This window comes from Mobula hypostoma, chromosome 5 (genome assembly GCF_963921235.1).
Source record: "Mobula hypostoma chromosome 5, sMobHyp1.1, whole genome shotgun sequence".
In the NCBI taxonomy this organism is placed as follows: Eukaryota; Metazoa; Chordata; class Chondrichthyes; order Myliobatiformes; family Myliobatidae; genus Mobula; species Mobula hypostoma.
Window position 1 is genome coordinate 197844432 of NC_086101.1, and position 21204 is coordinate 197865635.

At 42.7% G+C, this 21204-nt stretch overlaps 1 protein-coding gene across 4 annotated transcripts in view; it reads right to left on the bottom strand.

The window, feature by feature from the left end:
- The window catches only part of LOC134347278 (nipped-B-like protein), a 518044-nt gene that overhangs the window by 214803 nt on the left and 282037 nt on the right, over positions 1-21204 (bottom strand). For all 4 annotated transcript variants that reach the window (XM_063049674.1, XM_063049675.1, XM_063049673.1 and 1 more), the window contains one exon: positions 8702-8936. In XM_063049674.1, coding sequence (XP_062905744.1) covers positions 8702-8936 — 235 coding nt within the window. The remainder of the gene's footprint in view (positions 1-8701; positions 8937-21204) is intronic.

Consider the following 21204-nt stretch of genomic DNA (forward strand, 5'->3'; position numbering starts at 1 on the left):
TAGAAAAAAGGATCAGCCATGATTGAATGGTGGAGCAGACTCGATGGGCCAGATGGCCTAATTCTGCTCCTACGTCTTAGGGTCTTAAAAACTTCTGTATTCCTAAACTCCTAAATAAAGATCAACATGTCATTTGTCCATTTGACCACTTATTGTTTCTGACTGCCAACGTTATGATTCATACATGAGTACACCTAAATCCTCCGTGCAGTTAACATTTGCTGTCCTTTTTATTTAGATAATAATCTTTCAACTTCTGTTATCGAAGTTAAAAACCTCACACTTACAGGACTCTCAGATCCCATTACAATTCAAAGTTTATTGTATTCCATATAAATAATAATTAGTTTTTTCATTTTCCTTCTAAAGTAGATAACTTCACAGATTATATTTCATTAACCAACTTCTCAATCCATTCAGTCCCTCTATGCAAATCATTAATATAGATCGTAGATAAATGAAGCCCAGTAGGCAAGGTACGTAAGGAAAGATAAGGATGGACTGGAAAATTTAGAACTCAGTAATATAGGACTGATCTGACAAATGCAGACTGGAGCAGCTACTTCTATGTAAGTCTATCTCTAACAAGTGAGAATCATTCAAAGTGAAATAATCAGCATTCAGGGCCAACGTGTTCCTGTAAAGGTGAAATTGAAGGTAAGTGAAGGAGTCCAAGAAACACCAGATGTCAAGAGGTATTGAGGAGTGTCACTGAGCTCATCTGCAGAAACGGCTTAATTTCTATCTTTAAGGTTTCTTTCTTTCCTTTTCAAGGTGAATGGGGTTCTGTCAGTGCCCTTGACCAACACCCTCACTCAAACTATGTTTCTTTGCGGCAAAGGGACCCACTTCTGGGGCACATCGACAGCCTGTTTTTCGATATCCCAGGGGCATGGCCTAGAAGTTGAGCGCACGTTCAGTGTTCAGAGGTTTTGTGGCCCTGTGAATGAGCTGATTCTTGGCTGGTGTTGCTGTCTGAAGCATTGCGGAAGAATATGGAATATCAGGAACAGACAATCTGCTACCAGGGGCCTTGGTGGGCAGTGTTTGTAGCCGATTTGCGACTCGGAGATCTCGAATAAAAGTGACTCGACAGACTTTAATACTGTAATCAGCGAGTTGTTTTGTTTTTGGCTGTCCTCTCATTGAGTGACGCCTCTTTGCCCCTTTATTAAGGAGAAAAAGCATGTCGATTTGTTGGGTGAATGATTAGTTTCTGTTGTACTGCAGATCATGGTCTCTGTTTGGGGGCTTTGCTATTGCTTGGTGGGTGGCAGGTGCTGATGGTTTTTGCTGAAATAAGTGGGGGAGGGGGACAGCGAGAAGGGGACTTTGGGGTTCTAGTGTCTTACTGTCACTCATTCTTTTGGGTATTGTGTTTTTGTTGTCTGCGAGAAGCAAGAATTTCAGGTTGCATATTGTATACATCCTCTGATAATAAATGGAACTATTGAACTCTTGGTATGGAGAACGAACAAGAGGGGAAGTCTGACAACAGCATAAAAATGTTAGTGTTTGAAAAAAAATTAAGAAGGGAGCATAAATATCTTTGCAAACAATAGAAATGCTATTATGAAGATGGCAAAGTATGAATAAATATATGAAAACCAAGAGCATAACCATGTAATCGAGCATTTAAGAGATGAAAGGAGCAATCTGTGCTTTAAGCCAGAGGAGAAAGCTGAGGTCTTCAATGAATACTTTTCATCAGTATTCACTAAGGAGAAGGATAGCATTGTTGGAGAACTTAGACATGGATAGAGCAAACTTTAAGAACATGTTATCAATAAAAATGGATACATGCTCCAGGACCTGACAACATACACATGTTGATATTTCCTTAAATACGGGAGTCTGTTTGACCTATCAAGTCTACGCCACCTTACAGAACATTTCTATTCCTCACTAATTTTCTCTGTAACCTCTTGTCTCCACATTCCCATCGATTTCTACCACCTACACTAGGGGTAAGTTACAGTGGCCAATGAGCATACCAACATCAACATCTTTGGGAAGCAGGAGAAAAATGGAGCACTTGAAAGAAACCAGCAAACTGCACAAATGAGACAAGATGTTGAGTTTGAAACCACATTGTTGGAGCTTAGTCAGGAGCTCTGGTATCTGTGTCTCCATGGGAGGAGATTGATGGGCTCCGACAAGATTTTTTTCAATCGTCAGAAAGACTCAGATGTGAATGTACAAGGTATGACTACTGTTTGTAGATGTCATGAAAACTGATGGTGTTATGTGTAGCAAGGAGCATTGTTTATGGCTACAACATGATGTAGAACAGTTGGAAAGGCAGATAGAATTTCATCCTCATAAGTGCAAGAGGTCGTATAGTTCAGAGGGCAGCACAGTAAATGGCAAGGTCCTAGGAAGAGTTTATGAACAGGGGAGTACAAGTTCATAAATCCAGGAAAGTGGCAATACATTTAGCTGGGGTGGTAAAGAAATCACATGTAATGCTTTCCTTCACAGTTGTAGCACTGACAATAAAAGCTGGAATGTCATATTAAAACATTGGTAAGGCCATACACATAAAATACTGGAGGAACTCAGCAAGTTAGGCAGAACCAATGAAGGGAAATAAAAAGACCATGTTTTAGGCCAGGACATTTCAACTGGATTGGAAGGAGGCAGAAGTCAGAATAAGAAGGTGTGGCCAGAAACAAGCTGGCTAGTGATAGGTGAAAGACGTAAAAGGCTGAAGAGAAAGGGAATCTGATCAAAGAGGACAATGGACCATAGAAGAAAGATTAGGCTATAGCTGCCACACTACAGGAAGAATGTGATTGCAACTCCAGAGGTACAGAGGAGATTCACCAGGATATTGCCATGATTCTGTATTTTACTTCTAAGGAAGACTAGATAGTATGGATTAAGTTTCCCTGGAGTAGAGGAGATCAAGTGTAACCAAACAGAAATATACAAAACAACGAGGGGTATAGATAGTAAAAATCTTTTACGCCTATGTGGAGCTGTTTTAAGACAAGGGCACATGTTTAGCAATCTGAGGAGCTTTTCATTCACAAATACAATGGTTGTGAACTGGAATGTACAGTTTGAGGAGGTGATGGAGGCAGATATTTTCATAACATTTACCAAGCAGCTAGATAAGCACTTGAATTGCCAGGGCAAAAAAAAAAGGTAAATGGAATTAGCATAGATTGTTGCAGTGGGCAGCATGGACAAGGTGGGTTGATTGATCTTTTTTCTATACTATATAGCTTTATAACTATAAATGAAATATCTGATAACTGGAAGGCAACAAATGTGGAACTTTCATTCAGTAAGGGTGGCAGGGCTAAGGCTGATAATTTCACTTAGTATCTCAAGGAATAATCAATGATAGTATGATTTTGTTAACACAGCAAACTCTCTGAATAACTTGACTGAATTTTTCAGTGAGGTACTACAGTGCATTAAATATAGCAGTGTGATTGATGCAGCCTACATAGTCATAAATAAGGTTTTCAGCTAGGTCCCTAATTGGAGTCTGGTTCAAGAAGTAAGAGCAAATGGTATCCAATGTGTCTAAATCTAGACCTAAAAATGGCTCGAAATTGTCATAGACAGCAGCGGGTAATGGAAGAGAGTTGTTTTTGTAATTGGATGCCTGTGACCATTTGTGTACCCAAGGATTTGTGCTGGGACCCTTACTGCTTGTTACATGCAGTTACAAGATGTTAATCATACATCCTTCATTCACAAGTTCACAAATAATAAAAAAATTGGTCGGTGAGCCTGATGTCAGTTGCGAGTAAATTATTTAAAGGTATTCTAAGGGACAGGATATTAAGTATTTGAATAGACAGGGCCTGATTAGTGATAGCCAACATGACTGTGCACCATCACTCATGTCTAATTAATCTTATTAAGTTTTTTGAGGAGGTTACCAAGAAACTTGATGAAGAGAAGGTGGTGGACATTGTCTACATGGACCTTAGCAAAAATATCTAGCAAATGTCTCACAAGAATTGTTGTGGGAGGGTGGACCAGCAGGTTAAAGTCATTCAAGATGGATTCAACATTGGCTAAGCAGGAGAAGCCAGAAGGCAGTAGTAGATGGTTGCCTCTCTGATTGAGGGTCTGTAATTAGTGGTGTTCCACAGGGACTGGTGCTGGTTTTTTCCAACTCAGGGTGGGCGACAGTAAAATAGCAATCATAAATAACACTCACAACACGCTGGAGGAACTCAGCAGATCGGGCAGCATCCGTGGAAAAGATCGGTCGACGTTTCGGGCCGGAACCCTTCGTCAGGACTGTAGGGGGAAAGGGCAGACGCCCTATAAAGAAGGTGGGGGGAGGGTGGGAAGGAGAAGGCTGGTAGGTTCCAGGTGAAAAACCAGTAAGGGGGAAGATAAAGGGGTGGGGGAAGGGAGGCAGGGAGGTGATAGGCAGGAAAGGTGAAGAAAGAATAGGGGAAAACACAATGGGTAGTAGTAGGAGGCGGAACCAAGAGGGAGGTGGTAGGCAGCTGGGGGAGGGGGCAGAGTGACATAGGGATGGGGGAAGGGAAGGGGAGGGAATTACCGGAAGTTGAAGAATTCTATGTTCATACCAAGGGGCTGGAGACTACCTAGGTGGTATATGAGGTGTTGCTCCTCCAACCTGAGTTTAGCCTCATCATGGCTGTAGAGGAGGACATGTGTGGACATATTTGAATGGGAGTGGGAAGCAGAGTTGAAGTGGGTGGCTACTGGGAGATCCTGTCTGTTTTGGCGGACAGAGCGGAGGTGCTCAACGAAGTGGTCCCCCAATCTACGTCGGGTTTCACCGATGTAGAGGAGGTTGCACCGGGAGCACTGGATGCAATAGATGACCCCAACAGACTCAGAAGTGAAGTGTTGCCTCACTTGGAAGGACTGTTTGGGGCCCTGAATGGTGGCAAGAGAGGAGGTGTAGGGACAGGTGTAGCACTTGCGCTTATAGGGATAAGCGATCATAAATATTTTGCCTTTCAGGTTAAATCTAAGGGGAATGTGAGAAGAAATTTCTTTACTCAGAGGGTGATGCAAGTGTGGAATGAGCTGCCAGCAGAAGTGTAGATGTGACTCAATCATAATATTTAAGAGAAGTTTAGATGGTACATGACTTGGATGGGTTTAGAGGGATATGGTCCAGGTGCAGGTAGATGGGACTAGTTAAAAGATCAAATTGGCCTGGACTAGATGGCAGAAGGGGGTGTTTCTGTATAGTAGTATTTTCTGACTCTAAATGGGACCAGTTTGGATATGTACCTTAATCAGTATTGACCAGTTGGGCCAGAGCCTGATTCCATGTTGTACAAGTCTATGATTCGATGAGTGGGTAAGGTAGGCAGAGCAATGGTAAAACACTTGTGAGGTGATACAATTTGGGAGGACTAATGAGGGCATGATATACACAATGAATGGTACAACATCAAGGAATATTGAGGTCCACAAATCCAATGGTGTCTGCGGATTGCAGCACAAGATAGTGAAGATGGTAATATGCTCTCACTCACTGAAGTAGAATGTAAGAGCTGAGGGGTTATGGTACAACATTAAAAATCATTGGTTAGACCACAGCTAAGAATACCATGCATTGTTTTGGTTGTCATGTTGTCAGAAGAATCTTATAGGGTGCAAAGGAGGTGAACCAGGATGTTGACTGGGTTGGAGCTTTTCAGTTTGGTTTCCTTGAAGTGGAGGCCACTCTAGGGGGAGACGTGATTAAGGAAAACAAGCCTATGGTGGACATAGATGGGATGAATAACAATAATAATACTACTACTAATAATAAATCATCCACCTTTCCAGCTAGATGGCATAAGTTTAAACTAACAGGCAAGATGGATGGAATCTGAAAGTGACTGCACACAATCTCTGCAATCAACTGTGCTGAGTGGCATAGCTTCACTTTGCACAATAGGACCCAAGGACACCAGGCATACCAAGGATGGCAACAAAGGAGTGAAAGTGCACCTTTCAAATGGACCATAGCTTCACTAACACTAAGCAATAACTGGCTACTTTTGATCAGATTAAATGCAAATAATGGATTGAGTGCTGTGTAGTTTTATTGGTTAGTAACAACTGAAGAACGTGTCATGATAGCCATTCTATGTATGCAAATAAGGGATTAGAAACATGTCAATTCATGACCTCCTCTACTGCCGCGATAAGCCAGACTCAGGTTGGAGCATCAACAACTTATATTCTGTCTGGGTAGCCTACAACCTGATGGCGTGAACACTGATTTCTCAAACTTCCAGTAATTGCCCCCCTTCCCCTTCACCATTCCCCATTCCTGTTTCCCTCTCTCACCTTATCTCCTTACCTGCCCTCTGGTGCTCCTCCCCTTTCCCTTTCTTCCATGGTCTTCTACCCTCTCTAAGATTCTACCTTCTCTAGCCCCTTATCTCTTCTGCCAATCAATTTCCCAGCTCTTTACCCCTTCCACTCTCCCAGTTTCACATATCACCTACCACTTAGTAGTTCTTTCTCACCTCGCCCACCTCCTCACTCTGACTTCTCATCTTTTTTCCCCCTGTCCTGCTGAAGAATCTCAGCTGGAAACATTGACTGTTTACTCTTTTCCACAGATGCTGCCTGGCCTGCTGAGTTCCTCCAGCATTTTGCATCTAATGCTGGAATTCCAAGCAACTGCAGATTTTCTCAGGTTTGTGATTAAAAACTACACTAGTTTTCAATTGGTCAATAATTGCATAAAATGACAATTATGAGCTTAAGTTTTAATTATGAGCAATTTGGTGATAGGGGTTGAACTATCGTCATGCACAAGTAAATAAAATGTCATTGAGAAACAAATGCAAGTTGTCAAAGTTCAATTAATGAGCAATGAACAGAAGCACAGGCTGGCAGGATGACGACAACATTTTATAAGTAACACAGCTAGTAGAGCTACTGCCTCACAATTAAGGAGAGTATATTCAATCCAATCCACCTGTGCTGTCTGTGCTTGCAAGTTCTCCCTGTAATTGCATAGGTTTCCCCTGAATGTTCTGATTTCCTAACATGTCCCAAATGTGCTCATGTTGGTAAGTTAATTTCCAATTGCATACAGATAGTGGTGGGGAGCGAGGGGTGGAGGTGGGAATTAATGGGACTGTGTGGAGAATACAACAGTATTATTGTAACTGCATATCTGATGGCTGGTTTTGAACTGGTGGGCTAAAGGGCTTGTTTATGTGCTACATTACTTTATCATGATGACACTTGGTTCTCCAAGTCACAGTGTGCTCTAGACCAGGTTACGTGGCTGCTTTACGATTAGCATGGAAACACTCCCACCCGATAACAATGGCACAACAAATTAAACACCTAACAACCTGTGCTTCTATTCTTCATCAATAGAAAGTAATTATCTTTTAAAAGGTCTAGTGGTGCTGGAAAATTTGTGAACCTTTAGAATTTTCTCTGTTTCTGCATAAATGACCAAAATAACACAAAAAAACCCAGATCCAATATTACACTTATTTGTTGGAAAAAGTATGTGAACCGTTGCTCTCAGTAACCACGTGACTTTCTTGTACAGCAATTACTTCAACCAGACGTTTCCGGTAACTGTTGATCAGTGCTACACATAAGCTTGGAGGAAACTTGGGCCATTCCTCCTTACAAAACTGTTTCAGCTCTGGGACGTTGGTGAGCTTCCTTTCATGAACTACTTGCTTCAGGCCCTTCCACAACATTTCTATAGGATTAAGGTCAGGACTTCGACTCAACCATTCCAAAACGTGAAATTTCTTCTGACTTAACCATATTTGGTAGACTGACTTGTGTTTAGAGTCGTTGTCTTGCTGCATGGTCCTCTTTCTCTTGACCTTCAGTTCACGGACGGATACCCTGACATTTTTCTGTAGAATTTGCTGGTACAAATCAGAGTTCATAGTTCCATCAATGATGGCAAGCCGTCCCGATCCTGAGGCAGCAAAGCAGGGCCAAACCATAACACTGCCACTACTATGTTTCACAGATGGAATGAGGTTGTTATGCTGGAAAGCAGCATTTGCTTATCGCCAAACATAAAGCTTCTCATTTAAGCCAAACAGTTATAGTTTGGATTTATCCGTCCACAGACCATTTTTCCAATAGCCTTCTGGCTTATCCACGTGGTCTTTAACAAACTTTAGATGGGTGATGTTCTTCTTGAGAGAGTAGTGACTTTGTCCTTGTTTTGTACCCTTCTCCAGCCCGCTGAGCATCAACAACTTTTTTTCTGAGGTCTTTGATTGAGGCATAGCACACTTCCAAAAACCTGAGTGGTGAAGATCAGGCTTTGATAGTTCTTTAAATAGGGCAGGGTCTCCCACACTCACATCTGATTGTCATCCCATTGATTGAAACACCTGACTATAATTTCCCCTTTAAATGAACTGATAATCTTAGAGGTTCACATAATTATTCCAACAAATACATGTAATATTGGATAATTTTTCTCAATAAGTAAATGAACAAGTATAATGAGTTTTTGTGTTATTTATTTAATTGAGTTCTCTATCTATTAGGACTTAAGTGAAGATCTGATCACATTTTAGGTCATATTTATGCAGAAATAGAGAAAGTTCTAAAGGGTTCACACACTTTCTAGCACCACTGTACTATACATTTTGATTTTAATGTTACCACAATTGTGAAGTGTTGCTGAAACCTCATTATCTCCTGTCAAGTAGCTGACTGATGGAGCAGCGTTAATAAAGATGTCACAGACCTGATCCATGGGTGTCGACCCTGTAGACGGGATCATACTGTGGGTACAATGTGTTTTGCAGATGGAACTTGGTGAATTGGATCACCCTCTCAATCACATCATCAATATATACAGCTTTAGACATGTTGGGTGAAGTCATAATATTCAGCGCAGTCAGGCAAGCGTCAGCGGACTTTGTTACTCGCTCCATGATGAGTTCTCGCCAAAGCTTCTCTTCATCTTCTGTTTCATTGTCCTGAAAAATAATAAATCACTCAAATGCTGATCCTCCTTCCTTTGTCTCAGAATTCTACACAGTAGTCAACTGAGTTCTGATCATAAATCACTGCTATGAGCCATGACATTTACAGGCTTTCAGATGCATTGTGATTAAACTCAAGATTTTGATTTAAACTATTTTCTTTGTCGGAAAACAACATCCCAATTGACACCTTTCTCCAATGTAGAACCTCAACCTAAGGATCAGTCCTATCCTTCTCCATAATTACCTTGAAACTAATGGGATTAGTTTTTCCCTACTGCCACTTCTGTTACCTGCCCTGTCACTCCCTAAGAGATCCAGTATATCGATATGGCCCGGTGTATATTTCGGAACAGCTTTGTCGAGCACCTTCATTCTGCTCACTGCAAAAGGCAGGATTATTCCAGCAGCCACCCATTTCAATTCAACTTCCAATTCCAACATGACTGTCCATAGTCTCCTCTACTGCCACAAAGAGGATACAGTCACGTTGCAGCAACATCTCCATATGAGTAGCCTCCAACCTTATGGCATGAACATTGATTTCTCTAATTCTTCACCCCTTCCCCTCCTCTTTTTTTCCATTCCCCATTCCGGTTACCCTCTTACCCCTTCTCTTTTCCTCATCTGCTCATCACCTCTCTCTGGTGCCCCTCCTCCTTCCTTCTCCCCCATGGCTCATTCTTCTCTCCCTCCTCCTTCAGCTTTTGTACATATCACATCCCAGCTTTTTACTTCATCACCCCCCCCACCTACCCACTTGCCCCCTCATCTAATCTCACATAGCACCTGCTAGCTTGTGCCCCCTTTCCAGTCTTGACAAAGACTCCTGGCTCAAAATGTCGACTGCTTATCTCCCTCTATAGATGCTGACTGACTTGCTAAGTTCCTCTGACATTTTGTGTGTGTATTGCTGTTTTAAATTTGTGACTTCACCCTGAATCGCAACCTAATTTCCCACAGCAGCCTCAATCAAGCCATACCAAAGGTTTAATGAAATCCATATAGACTGTGGGCGGTGCCCTGACCTGTCAAGCATCTTGGTTACTTCAAAAATCTCAGCCACATCCCAGTCATCTCAAGCATAGCTTTGTGTGGGGCAATGTCATGTCTGACAACATTGATATTTTCAAGGACGTGAAGCTCATGATCGATGAAGGTAGAGCTGTGAATATTGTCTACATAGATTTTTGTAAGGTTCATCCATAAGATTGAGATGCATAGGACTTATGGTGACTTGGCTGTTTGAATATGTGACTAGCTTGCCCATAGAACAGAGGGCAGTTGATGACAGAACCTGGGGCGTTAGAACTTATTCTGGCTGGAGGTTTGTGACCGCTGGTGTTCTGCAGAGATCTGCACAGGGACCTCTACTCATTGTGATTTAAAGCCTTGGATGAAAATGAGAATGGATGAGTTAAATTTTCAGACAATACAGAGATTGGTGGCACTGTTGATAGTGCAGAAGATTGTTAAAGGATACAGCAGGGTATAGATCATTTGTAGTTATGGGTGTAGAAATGGCTGGTGGAATTTAATCTGGCCAAGTGTGAGGTGTTGCACTTTGGGAGATCAAAGGTAATGGGAAAGTACTCTGATAATGGCAGGACCCTTAACAGCATTGATGTACGGAGGGATCTTAGGGACCAAGTATGTAGTTCCCTGAGGACTACTGCCTAAATTGATAGGGTAACAAAGAAAGTGTATTGCATAGGTTGCCTTTATTAGCTAAGGCATTAAGTAGAAGAGCCAGGAGGTTTAGCTACAGCTTTATAAAACTCTGGTTAGACTGTCTCTTGAGTACTGCGTTCAATTCTGGACACCCCATTGCAGGAAGGATGTGGAGGTTTCAGAGAGAGCACAGAAGAGGTTTACCACAATGCAACTTGGATATAGTATAAGGAAGTTTTGGACAAACTTGGATTACTCTCTCTGGAGCAGCAGAGTATTTCTCGGAAGATTGTAAGATTATGAGAGGCAGAGATTGAAAAGAGCCAGCATTGACAAGGGTTGAAATGTCTAATATCTGAGAGTATACATTTAAAGTATGGGGTAAGTTCAAAGGAGATGCAAGAGTAAAGTATTTGTTTTTTAACTACAGAGAGTGGTGGGTGCCTGGAATGCATCGCCTGTGTTGGTGGTGCTGGCAAATTCAATAGATTTGTTCTAGATAAGCACATGAATATGCAGAGAATGGAGGAACATGGATCTTGTGCAGGCAGAAGGACATAGCTTAGCTAGGTGTTTAATTAGCTCAACACAACACCATGGGCCAAAGGTGTTTTGCGTTCTGAACAATCTCAATAAATTAATGGTGCAATTCCAAAAACTGACAGTAGATGGAACACTTGACAAAGGGATTGCAGGTTCCAGATATGTACACAGAAATTGTAATTTGTACACAATCCAAATCATCCAATGTCCTGGTAATGGGAAATTATCCCTGGAAACTAACCTGAAGATATTAGGTCACTGAGACTCAGTATTTGGATTATTAGCACAAAACGTTCTATGGATGCTGAAATTCCAGAGCAACACACACAAAATGTTGGAGCAGCCTCAGCAAGTCAAGTAGCATCTATGGAGAGGAATTAACAGTCGATGTTTTGGGCCTAGACCGTTCATCAAGACTGGAAGGGAAGGGGGAAGAAGCCAAAATAAGGTGGGAAGGGGGAAGAAGCCAAAATAAGGTGGGGAGAGGGGAAGGATTACAAGCTGGTAGGTGATAGGTAAAAGGGTAGGTGGGGATGAGGTGAGAAGCTGGGAGCTGACAGGTAGAGAAAGCAAAGGGCTGAAGAAGATGGTAGCTGATAGCAGAGGACAGAAACAGAAGGAGGGGCACCAGAGGGATGTGACATGCAGGTGAGGAAAAGAAAAGGAGTAAGTGGGGAGCTAGAATGTTATTGATTTGGATTATTAGTGTCAGTTGTGATGAAAATTAGATCAGGAAGAGATAAGTCTTGATATGAAAGACAAGTTGAGAAGCACACACAAAAATGCTGGAAGAACTCAGCAAGTCAGGTAGCATCAATGGAGGGGAATAAACAGCTGACATTTTGGGCCAAAACCCTTCATCAAGAATGGAAAAGAAAGAGAAAGAAGTCAGAATAAGATAATGGGGAGGGGAAAGAGGAAAAGATTTTCAGCATCTGCAGAATATTTTATATTTATGAATGGCAAGTTGATTTGCATGTTGTTTTAATTAATTTTTTGGCCTTTGGATATTGCTGACAATGCCAGCCTTTATTGACAAACTGTAGATTTTAAGGTCATGAGTACCTAAGTGTGATTTTTATTTACGAATTTCAGTTTATTTATTAAATTCCATTACTGCCATGGTAATATTGAACTTGGCCTCTACATCCAGGCGTCTAATCACTACTCCAGTAATTTAACCACTTGGTCATCATCATCCACATATAAAAATGAGGAGTGAATGTAAAGAGGCAAAAACACAAATAAATACTGTGGTGTGCCTTTCGATTAAGCACATGCCATTTTGTGGCCAGTGAAATTTGAATTCTCAAATGACTGTATAGAGCTGAGAGATGATGGATACTCTGCTTACAAATCCTTGAGACTCACGCTGTGGGATCTTGTTGATAGTGAGCAAGTTACAATAAATTGCAAAGAGATCTTGATCAGTTAAGGAGATACGCTGAGGAATGACAAATTGATTTCAACTTAAATAATTGTGAGCTGATGCAGTTTGGACATTCAAACTAGGGTAGGACATACACAGTAAATGGCAGGGCAATAACGTGTGTGGTGGGATCAGAGGAACATGGGAGTACAAGAGCACAGTTCGTTGAAGATGGCTGCACAAGGAGATAGGGTGGTGAAGATGATGTTTAGCATGCTAGCCTTCATCAGTCAGGGCAATGAGTTTACACAAATCTTTGGTGAAGCCACATTTAGAGTACTGTGTCACCCTGTTACAGGTAACACATTGCTGGACAAGGGTGCAGAAGAGATTTATGCTTTATATCAGAAAGGAAACTACAGACCTGTTAGCCTGACATCAGTGGTTGGGAAGTTGTTGGAATCCATTGTTGGCGGTGAGATTACGGAATACCTGGAGGCACATGACAAGATAGGACAAAGCCAGCATGGTTTCCTGAAAGGAAAATCCTGCCTGACAAACCTACTGTAATTCTTTGATGAAATTACAAGCAGGGTAGAGAAAGGAGATACAGTAGATGTGGTGTACTTGGATTTTCAGAAGGCCTTTGACAAGGTGCCGCACATGAGGCTGCTTAGCAAGATAAGAGCCCATGGATTTGCAGGGAAGTTACTAGCGTGGGTACAGCATTGGCTGATTGGCAGGAAACAGACAGTGGGAATAAAGGGATCCTATTCTGGCTAGCTGCCGGTTACCAGTGGAGTTCCACAGGGGTCGGTGTTGTGACCACTGCTTTTTATGATGTATGTCAATGATTTGGCCTACAGTATTAATGGATTTGTCACTAAATTAATGGTACAAAGACAGGTGGAGGAGTGGGTAGTGTTGAGGAAACAGAGAGCCTGCAGAGAGACTTGGATAGTTTAGGGGAATGGGCAAAGAAGTGGCAAATGAAATACAATGTTGGAAAGTGTATGGTCATGCATTTTGGTGGAAGAAATAAACGGGCAGACTATTATTTAGATGGGAAGAGAAATCAAAAATGCAGAGGTGCAAAGGGACTTGGGAGTCCTTGTGCAAGATACCCTGAAGGTTAACCTCCAGGTTGAGTCAGTTGTGAAGAAGGCGAATGCAATGTTGGCATTCATTTCTAGAGGTATAGAATATAAGAGCAGGGATGTGGTGTTGAGGCTCTATATGGCACTCGTGAGACGACATTTGCAGTTTTGGGCTCCTTATTTTAGAAAGGATATACCGACATTGGAGAGGGTTCAGAGAAGATTCACAAGAATGTGCGTGGTAGGTCATGTTTGACCAATCTGTTGGGAGTTTTTCGAGGAGGTTACCAGGAAAGTGGATGAAGGGAAGGCAGTGGATATTGTCTGCATGGACTTCAGTAAGGCCTTTGACAAGGTCCCGCATGGGAGGTTAGTTAGGAAAATTCAGTCGCTAGGTATACATGGAGAGGTGGTAAATTGGATTAGACATTGGCTCGATGGAAGAAGCCAGAGAGTGGTGGTAGAGAATTGCTTCTCTGAGTGGAGGCCTGTAACTAGTGGTGTGCCACAGGGATCAGTGCTGGGTCCATTGTTATTTGTCATCTATGTCAATGATCTGGATGATAATGTGGTAAATTGGATCAGCAGCTGATGATACAAAGATTGGAGGTGTAGTAGACAGTGAGGAAGGTTTTCAGAGCCTGCAGAGGGACTTGGACCAGCTGGAAATATGGGCTGAAAAATGGCAGATGGAGTTTAATACTGACAAGTGTGAGGTATTGCACGTTGGAAGGACAAACCAACGTAGAACATACAGGGTTAGTGGTAAGGCACTGAGGAGTGCAGTGGAACAGAAGGATCTGGGAATACAGATACAAAATTCCCTAAAAGTGTCGTCATAGGTAGATAGGGTCGTAAAGAGAGCTTTTGGTACATTGGCCTTTATTAATCGAAGTATTGAGTATAAGAGCTGGAATGTTATGATGAGGTTGTATAAGGCATTGGTGAGGCCGAATCTGGAGTATTGTGTTCAGTTTTGGTCACCAAATTACAGGAAGGATATAAATAAGGTTGAAAGAGTGCAGAGAAGGTTTACAAGGATGTTGCCGGGACTTGAGAAACTCAGTTACAGAGAAAGGTTGAATAGGTTAGGACTTTATTCCCTGGAGCGTAGAAGAATGAGGGGGAGATTTGATAGAGGTATATAAAATTATGATGGGAATAGATAGAGTGAATGCAAGCAGGCTTCTTCCACTGAGGCAAGGGGAGAAAAAAACCAGAGGACATGGGTTAAGGGTGAGGGGGGAAAAGTTTAAAGGGAACATTGGGGGGGCTTCTTCACACAGAGAGTGGTGGGAGTATGGAATGAGCTGCCAGACGAGGTGGTAAATACGGGTTTTTTTGTAACATTTAAGAATAAATTGGACAGATACATGGATGGGAGGTGTATGGAGGGATATGGTCCGTGTGCAGGTCAGTGGGACTAGGCAGAAAATGGTTCGGTACAGCCAAGAAGGGCCTAAAGGCCTGTTTCTGTGCTGTAGTTTCTATGGATTTCAGGAATGAAAGGGTTACTATATAAGGAACGTCTGGCAGCTCTTGGGCTGTATTCCCTGGAGCTCAGGAGAATGAGGGGGGATCTCATAGAAACATTCTGAATGTTAAAAGGCCTGAACAGATTAGATATGGCAACGTTATTTCCCATGGTAGGGGAGTCCAGAACAAGAGGGCACAATTTCAGGACTGAAGGACGTCCTTTTAGAACTGAGATGCAGAGAAATTACTTTAGTCAGAGAGTGGTAAATCTGTGGAATTTGTTGCCACGAGTGGCTGTGGAGGCCAAGTCATTGGGTGTATTTAAGGCAAAGATTGATAGGTTCTTGATTAGCCAGGGCATTGAAGGGTAAAAGGTGAAAGCAGGGGAGTGGGAATGACTGGAAGAATTGGATCAGCGAATGATTGAATGGCAGAGCAGACTCGATGGGCTGAATGGCCGGCATCTGCTCCCATATCTTATGGTCTTATACTGTCTGGACAAGAGTTCCTAAGTTATAGGGAGAGGTAGGCCATGTTGGATTTTTATAACCTCTAATGCAGACTGAGAAGTGTCCTCACATAAGTATACAAAATCCTGACGGGTATGAATAAAAAATGGACAATCATAAGTTTTTTTCCCCCAGGGCCAGGGAGCCCAAAGCTGAAGGGCACATTTCATAGAAACTTAAGAGGTAACTTGTTTAAACTGAGGGAATGAGTACCTGGAATGAGCTATCAGAAGAAAGTAGTTGAGGCAGGTACAATTACAACAATCAAGAGGAATTTACATCAGTACATCGAAGGGAGCAGCTCAGAGGGCTATGTGTAACTATGACTATCAGGGAGGATGCTGTGGTTGGCATGAATCAGTTGGTTTAAAGTCTATGGTGCTATATAAACCAGAAGAGGGTGGCTAAAGTCAACATCGCTCCCTTGGGAGATGATATGGGGAAATTGATATTGGATGATAAGGAAATGGCTGAGGCACTGAACGACTATTTTGTGTCAGTCTTCATGGTGGACACGTCTAATATGCCAAAGATGTTACGGACGAAATGGGAGGTGAGGGCCTCGATAAAATCACTGTCACTAAAGACATAGTGATGAGCAAACTAGAGCTGAAGGTAGATAAGTTCCTTGGTCCTGATGGGATGCATCCCAGGGTGCTGAAGGAATTGGTTGAGGTTATAGTAGATATGTTGGTAATCATTTATCAAAACTCTCTCGACTCTGGGTAGGTCCTGGCGGAATGGAAGACAGAAAATGTCACACCACTTTTTAAAAAAGGATGTAGGCAAAAGACGGGCAACTATAGGCTGGTTAGTCATAGTAGTAGTCATAATCATACTTTACTGATCCCGGGGGAAATTGGTTAAATTGGTTATCTTAACATCTGGAAAATGCTTGAAGCTGTCATTAAGGAAGAAACAGCGAAACATTTAGAAAGGGGTGGTTCCATTAGACAGACGCAGCATGGATTCAGAAAGGGCAGGTCCTGTTTGACAAAGTTACTGGAGTTCTTTGAGGACATAATGAGTGCAGTGGATAGAGGGGAACAGGAGGATGTCACATACTTGGATTTCCAGAAGGCGTTTGATAAGGTGCCGCACAAGAGACTTATAAGATACGGATCCATGGAGTCGGAGGAAGTGTGCTGGCATGGATAGTGAACTGGTTAACCGATAAAAGGCAGAGAGTTGGTATAAATGGGTGTTTCTCCGGTTGGCAGTCAATGGTGAATGGGGTGCTGCAGGGATTGGTGCTGGGCCTGCAGCTGTTTACCATTTACATTGATGATCTGGAAGAGGAGACTGAGTATAGCGTTGCAAAATTTGCTGATGACACTAAAGTGAGTAGAAAAGCAAATTGTACAGAGGATGTGGAGAGTCTGCAGAGGGATATAGATAGGTTAAGTGAGTGGGCCAAGGTCCGGCAGATGGAATACAACATTGGTAAATGCGAGATCATCCATTTTGGAAGGAATAATAGGAGAGCAAATTATTATTTAAATGGTGAAAGATTGCAGCATGCTGTTGTGCAGAGGGACTTGGGAGTGCTTGTGCATGAATCGCAAAAAGTTGGCTTGCAGGTGCAACAGGTTATTAAGAAGGCAAATGGAATGTTGTCCTTCATTGCTAGAGGGATTGAATTCAAGAGCAGGGAGGTCATGCTGCAACTATACAGGGTATTGGTGAGGCCGCACTTGGAGTACTGTGTGCAGTTCTGGTCTCCATACTTGAGGAAGGATATACTGGCTTTGGAGGCAGTGCAGAGGAGGTTCATGAGGTTGATTCCAGAGATGAAGGGATTAACGTATGAGGAGAGATTGAGTCTCCTGGGACTATACTTTCTGGAGTTCAGAAGAATGAGAGGGAATCTTATAGAAACATACAAAATTTTGAAAGGGATAGATAAGATTGAAGTAGGAAAATTGTTTCCACTGGTATCCATTGTTTCTCTTGGTATATTGCATCAGTATTTACTCAGGAAATTGGCATAGCGTATATGGAAGGAAGGGAAACAAGCAGTAGTGTCATGAACATATAGAGATTAAAGAGGAGGAGGTGCTTGCTACCTTACAGTGAATAAAGGTAGATAAATCCCCCAGGCCTGATATGATATTTCCTCTGACTAGTGTAGAAATTGCAGGGGACCTGACAGAAATATTTACAATGTCCTTAGCCACAGGTGCGGTGCCGGAGGATTGGAGGGTAGCTCATGTTGTTCCGTTGTTTGAAAAAAGGCTCCAAAAGTAAACCAGGTAATTACAGGCCAGTGAGCCTGACATCAGTAGTAGGTAAATTATTGGAAGGTGTTCTGAGAGATCGGATGTACAAGTATTTGGACAGCCAAGGGCTAATTAAGGATAGTCAGCATGGCTCTGTGCGTGGTAGATTATGTTTAACGAATCTTGTAGAGTTTTTCGAGAAGGTTACCAAGAATGTAGATGAAGGAAAGACTGTGGATGTTGTCTACATAAATTTTAGTAAGGCCTTTGACAAGGTCCCACATGGGAGATTAGCTCAGAAGATTCAGACACTAGGTATCCATGGAGAGGTTGTAAACTGGATTCGAAATTGGCTGTGTGGGAGAAGGCAGAGTGGTAGTGGATGACTGCTTCACAGGCTGGAGGCCCGTGACTAGTGGTGTGCCTCAGGGATCTGTGCTGGGACCATTGTTGTTTGTTGTCTATATCAATGAGCTAGATGGTAACGTGGTAAATTGGATCAGCAAGTTTGCTGATGACACTAAGACTGGAGGCGTTGTGGACAGCAAGAAAGGTTTTCAAAGCTTGCAGAGGGATCTGGACCAACTGGAAAAATGGGCCAGAAGATGGCAGATGGAATTTAATGCAGACAAGTGTGAGGTGTTGCATTTTGGAAGGACAAATCAAGGTAGGACATGCACAGTAAATGGTAGGGCACTGAAGAGTGCAGAGGAACAAAGAGATCTGGGCGTTCAGATACACAAGTCCCTGAAAGTGGCGTCACAGGTAGACAGGGTTGTAAAGAAAGCTTTTGGCATCCTGGCATTCATAAATTAAAGTAATGAGTGTAGGAGCTGGGATGTTTTGGTGAGGATATATAAGACATTGGTGAGGCCAAATTTGGAGTATTGTGTGCAGCAGGGGCCCCCAACCTTTTTTGCACTGCGGACCGGTTTAAGTTGAAGCCAGTTCATTGGCTATATTTAAGAGGGAGTTAGATATGGCCCTTGTGGCTAAAGGGATCGGGGGTATGGAGAGAAGGCAGGTACAGGGTTCCGAGTCGGATGATCAGCCATGATCATACTGAATGGGTGGTGCAGGCTCAAAGGGCCGAATGGCCTACTCCTGCGCCTATTTTCTGTGTTTCTAAGTAATATTGACAATATTCTTGCGGACCGGCCGACGGGGTGGGAGGTGTTAATCACGACCGGAATATAGATGATAAGTCAACTATAAGTCACTTATAAGTGGCTAATCACTCAATTTCATTTCTAAAAGGGTTTATCTAACGAATTTAATATTAAACATACGGCACATATTTTCCTCGCATGAATATAGTGATAAGTCAATTATAAGTCAATAGCATCATAACATTTTAAGTAACGCCTGAATATTAAACACACAGCGCATATTTTCCTAGTATGAACATATAAAATCATTGCAACACACCAATTACCGCTGAATCAGTGAGAGCCCTGGGCTTGTTTCCCTGCAACAAGACGGTCCCACCGAGGGATGATGGGAGACAGCAATACTCGAAGGGGGTTCCTTATCTCCAGACTATTCTGCAATTTAGTTTTCGTTGCATTCATTGCAGAAAACGCCGCTTCACTAGGATATAATGTTGGAAATGGAAGCAAAGTTTTCAGTGCTTTCGTGGCTATCTCAGGATATTCAGCCTTTACTTTGATCCAGAATACCAGCAGAGATGTTATGTAAAACATACTTTTCAGCCCACTGTCATTTGCAAGCTCGAGGAGTTGATCATCTTCCCGCGCTGACATGGATGATTCACCGGGGGCTTTCACAAATGGGTCATGGACACATTCCTTTGCACATCTTGGGTCATCTGTGGTTGGGAAGTAACGCTTGAATTCTGTCGACAGCGAAGATAGGTGACCGCGCACCAGCTGTGAGGACGGTGCAGCCTCAGTCTCTCCCAAAATCCCAGCTAATGTTGGGAACATGTCAAATATGCCCCTGTCCACTCGTCATCCCCACAGTTCCAGTTTGGCTTTGAAAGTAGACACTTTATCTGCCAACTTGAAGACAGTTGTCATTCTCCCCTGAAGTGACAAACTGAGTTCATTGAGCAGGTTGAAGATGTCACACAGATAAGTGAGTTTTGCTACTCACTCCTCGTCACTGAAGTGTGCTGCCAGTAGTGACTTTTTTCCTGAAAGAAATCTCTGTAGCAGCTCTCTTAACTCAAAAACCCCGGCCAGGGCTCTCCCCCTTGATAGCTACCTGACTTCAGTGCGTAAGAGAAGGCGTTTGTGCTCTGCATCCATTTTCTCGCAAAGCTGCTCAAACAGACGTTTCTTAGCCTTAGCAATAAGGATAGCTATGAAGTACGATGCTCTCAGAGCAGCAGCATTTATGGAGGTGGTGGCACTTGCTTCTGTCCCGTTTGCTCACGTTTTCTCCGCTCAAAAAACTCAACTGATTTGTCTTTAAGTGCAGGGTGCTCGGACTCAAGGTGCCGAAGCAGTTTTGAGGGCTTCATTGCCTCATTATACAGCTTGTCTCCACATATCACACACAGGGGGCTGGGAGCATGCAAGTCACCAGTTGCATTAAAGCCATATTTTATGTACGACTTGTCCTATTTCCTGTTGAAGGAAGCTTTCTTTTTTTTTTGCAGTCTCTGCATTATCATCATCGTTAGGCCTTTTATGTCCCCTACCACCTCTTCCAAAGAAACACTCAAGCAACTTTTGCTTTTTATTCATCATACCACCAAATCATATTGTTTCCTCGCGGCCCGGTGGTTGGGGACCACTGGTGTGCAGTTCTGGTCACCTATCTTTAGGAAAGATATCAGTAAGATTGAGAGAGTGCAGAGAAGATTTACTAGGATGTTGCTGGGTCTTCAGGAGTTGAGTTACAGGGAAAGATTGAACAGGTTAGGACTATATTCCTTGAAGCGTAGAAGAATGAGGGGGGATTTGATAGAGGTTTACAAAATTATGAGGGGTATAGACAGAGTAAATGCGAGTAGGCTCTTTCCACTTAGATTAGGAGAGATAAATACGAGAGGACGTGGCTTTAGAGTGAAAGGGGAAAGGTTTAGGAGGAACATTAGGGGGGACTTCTTCACTCAGAGAGTGGTGGGAGTGTGGAACCAGCTGCCATCTGATGTGGTAAATGCAGGCTCACTCTTAAGTTTTAAGAATAAATTGGATAGATACATGGATGGGAGAGGTCTGGGGGGTTATGGACTAGGTGCAGGTCAATGGGACTAGCGGAATAAAGTTTTGGCACAGACTAGAAGGGCCGAATGACCTGTTTTCTGTGCTGTAGTGTTCCATGGTTCTATGGTAGGTGAGACTAGAACTAGGGGACATTGTCTCAAGATTCAGGGGAGAAGATTTAGGACGGAGATGAGGAGAAACTGTT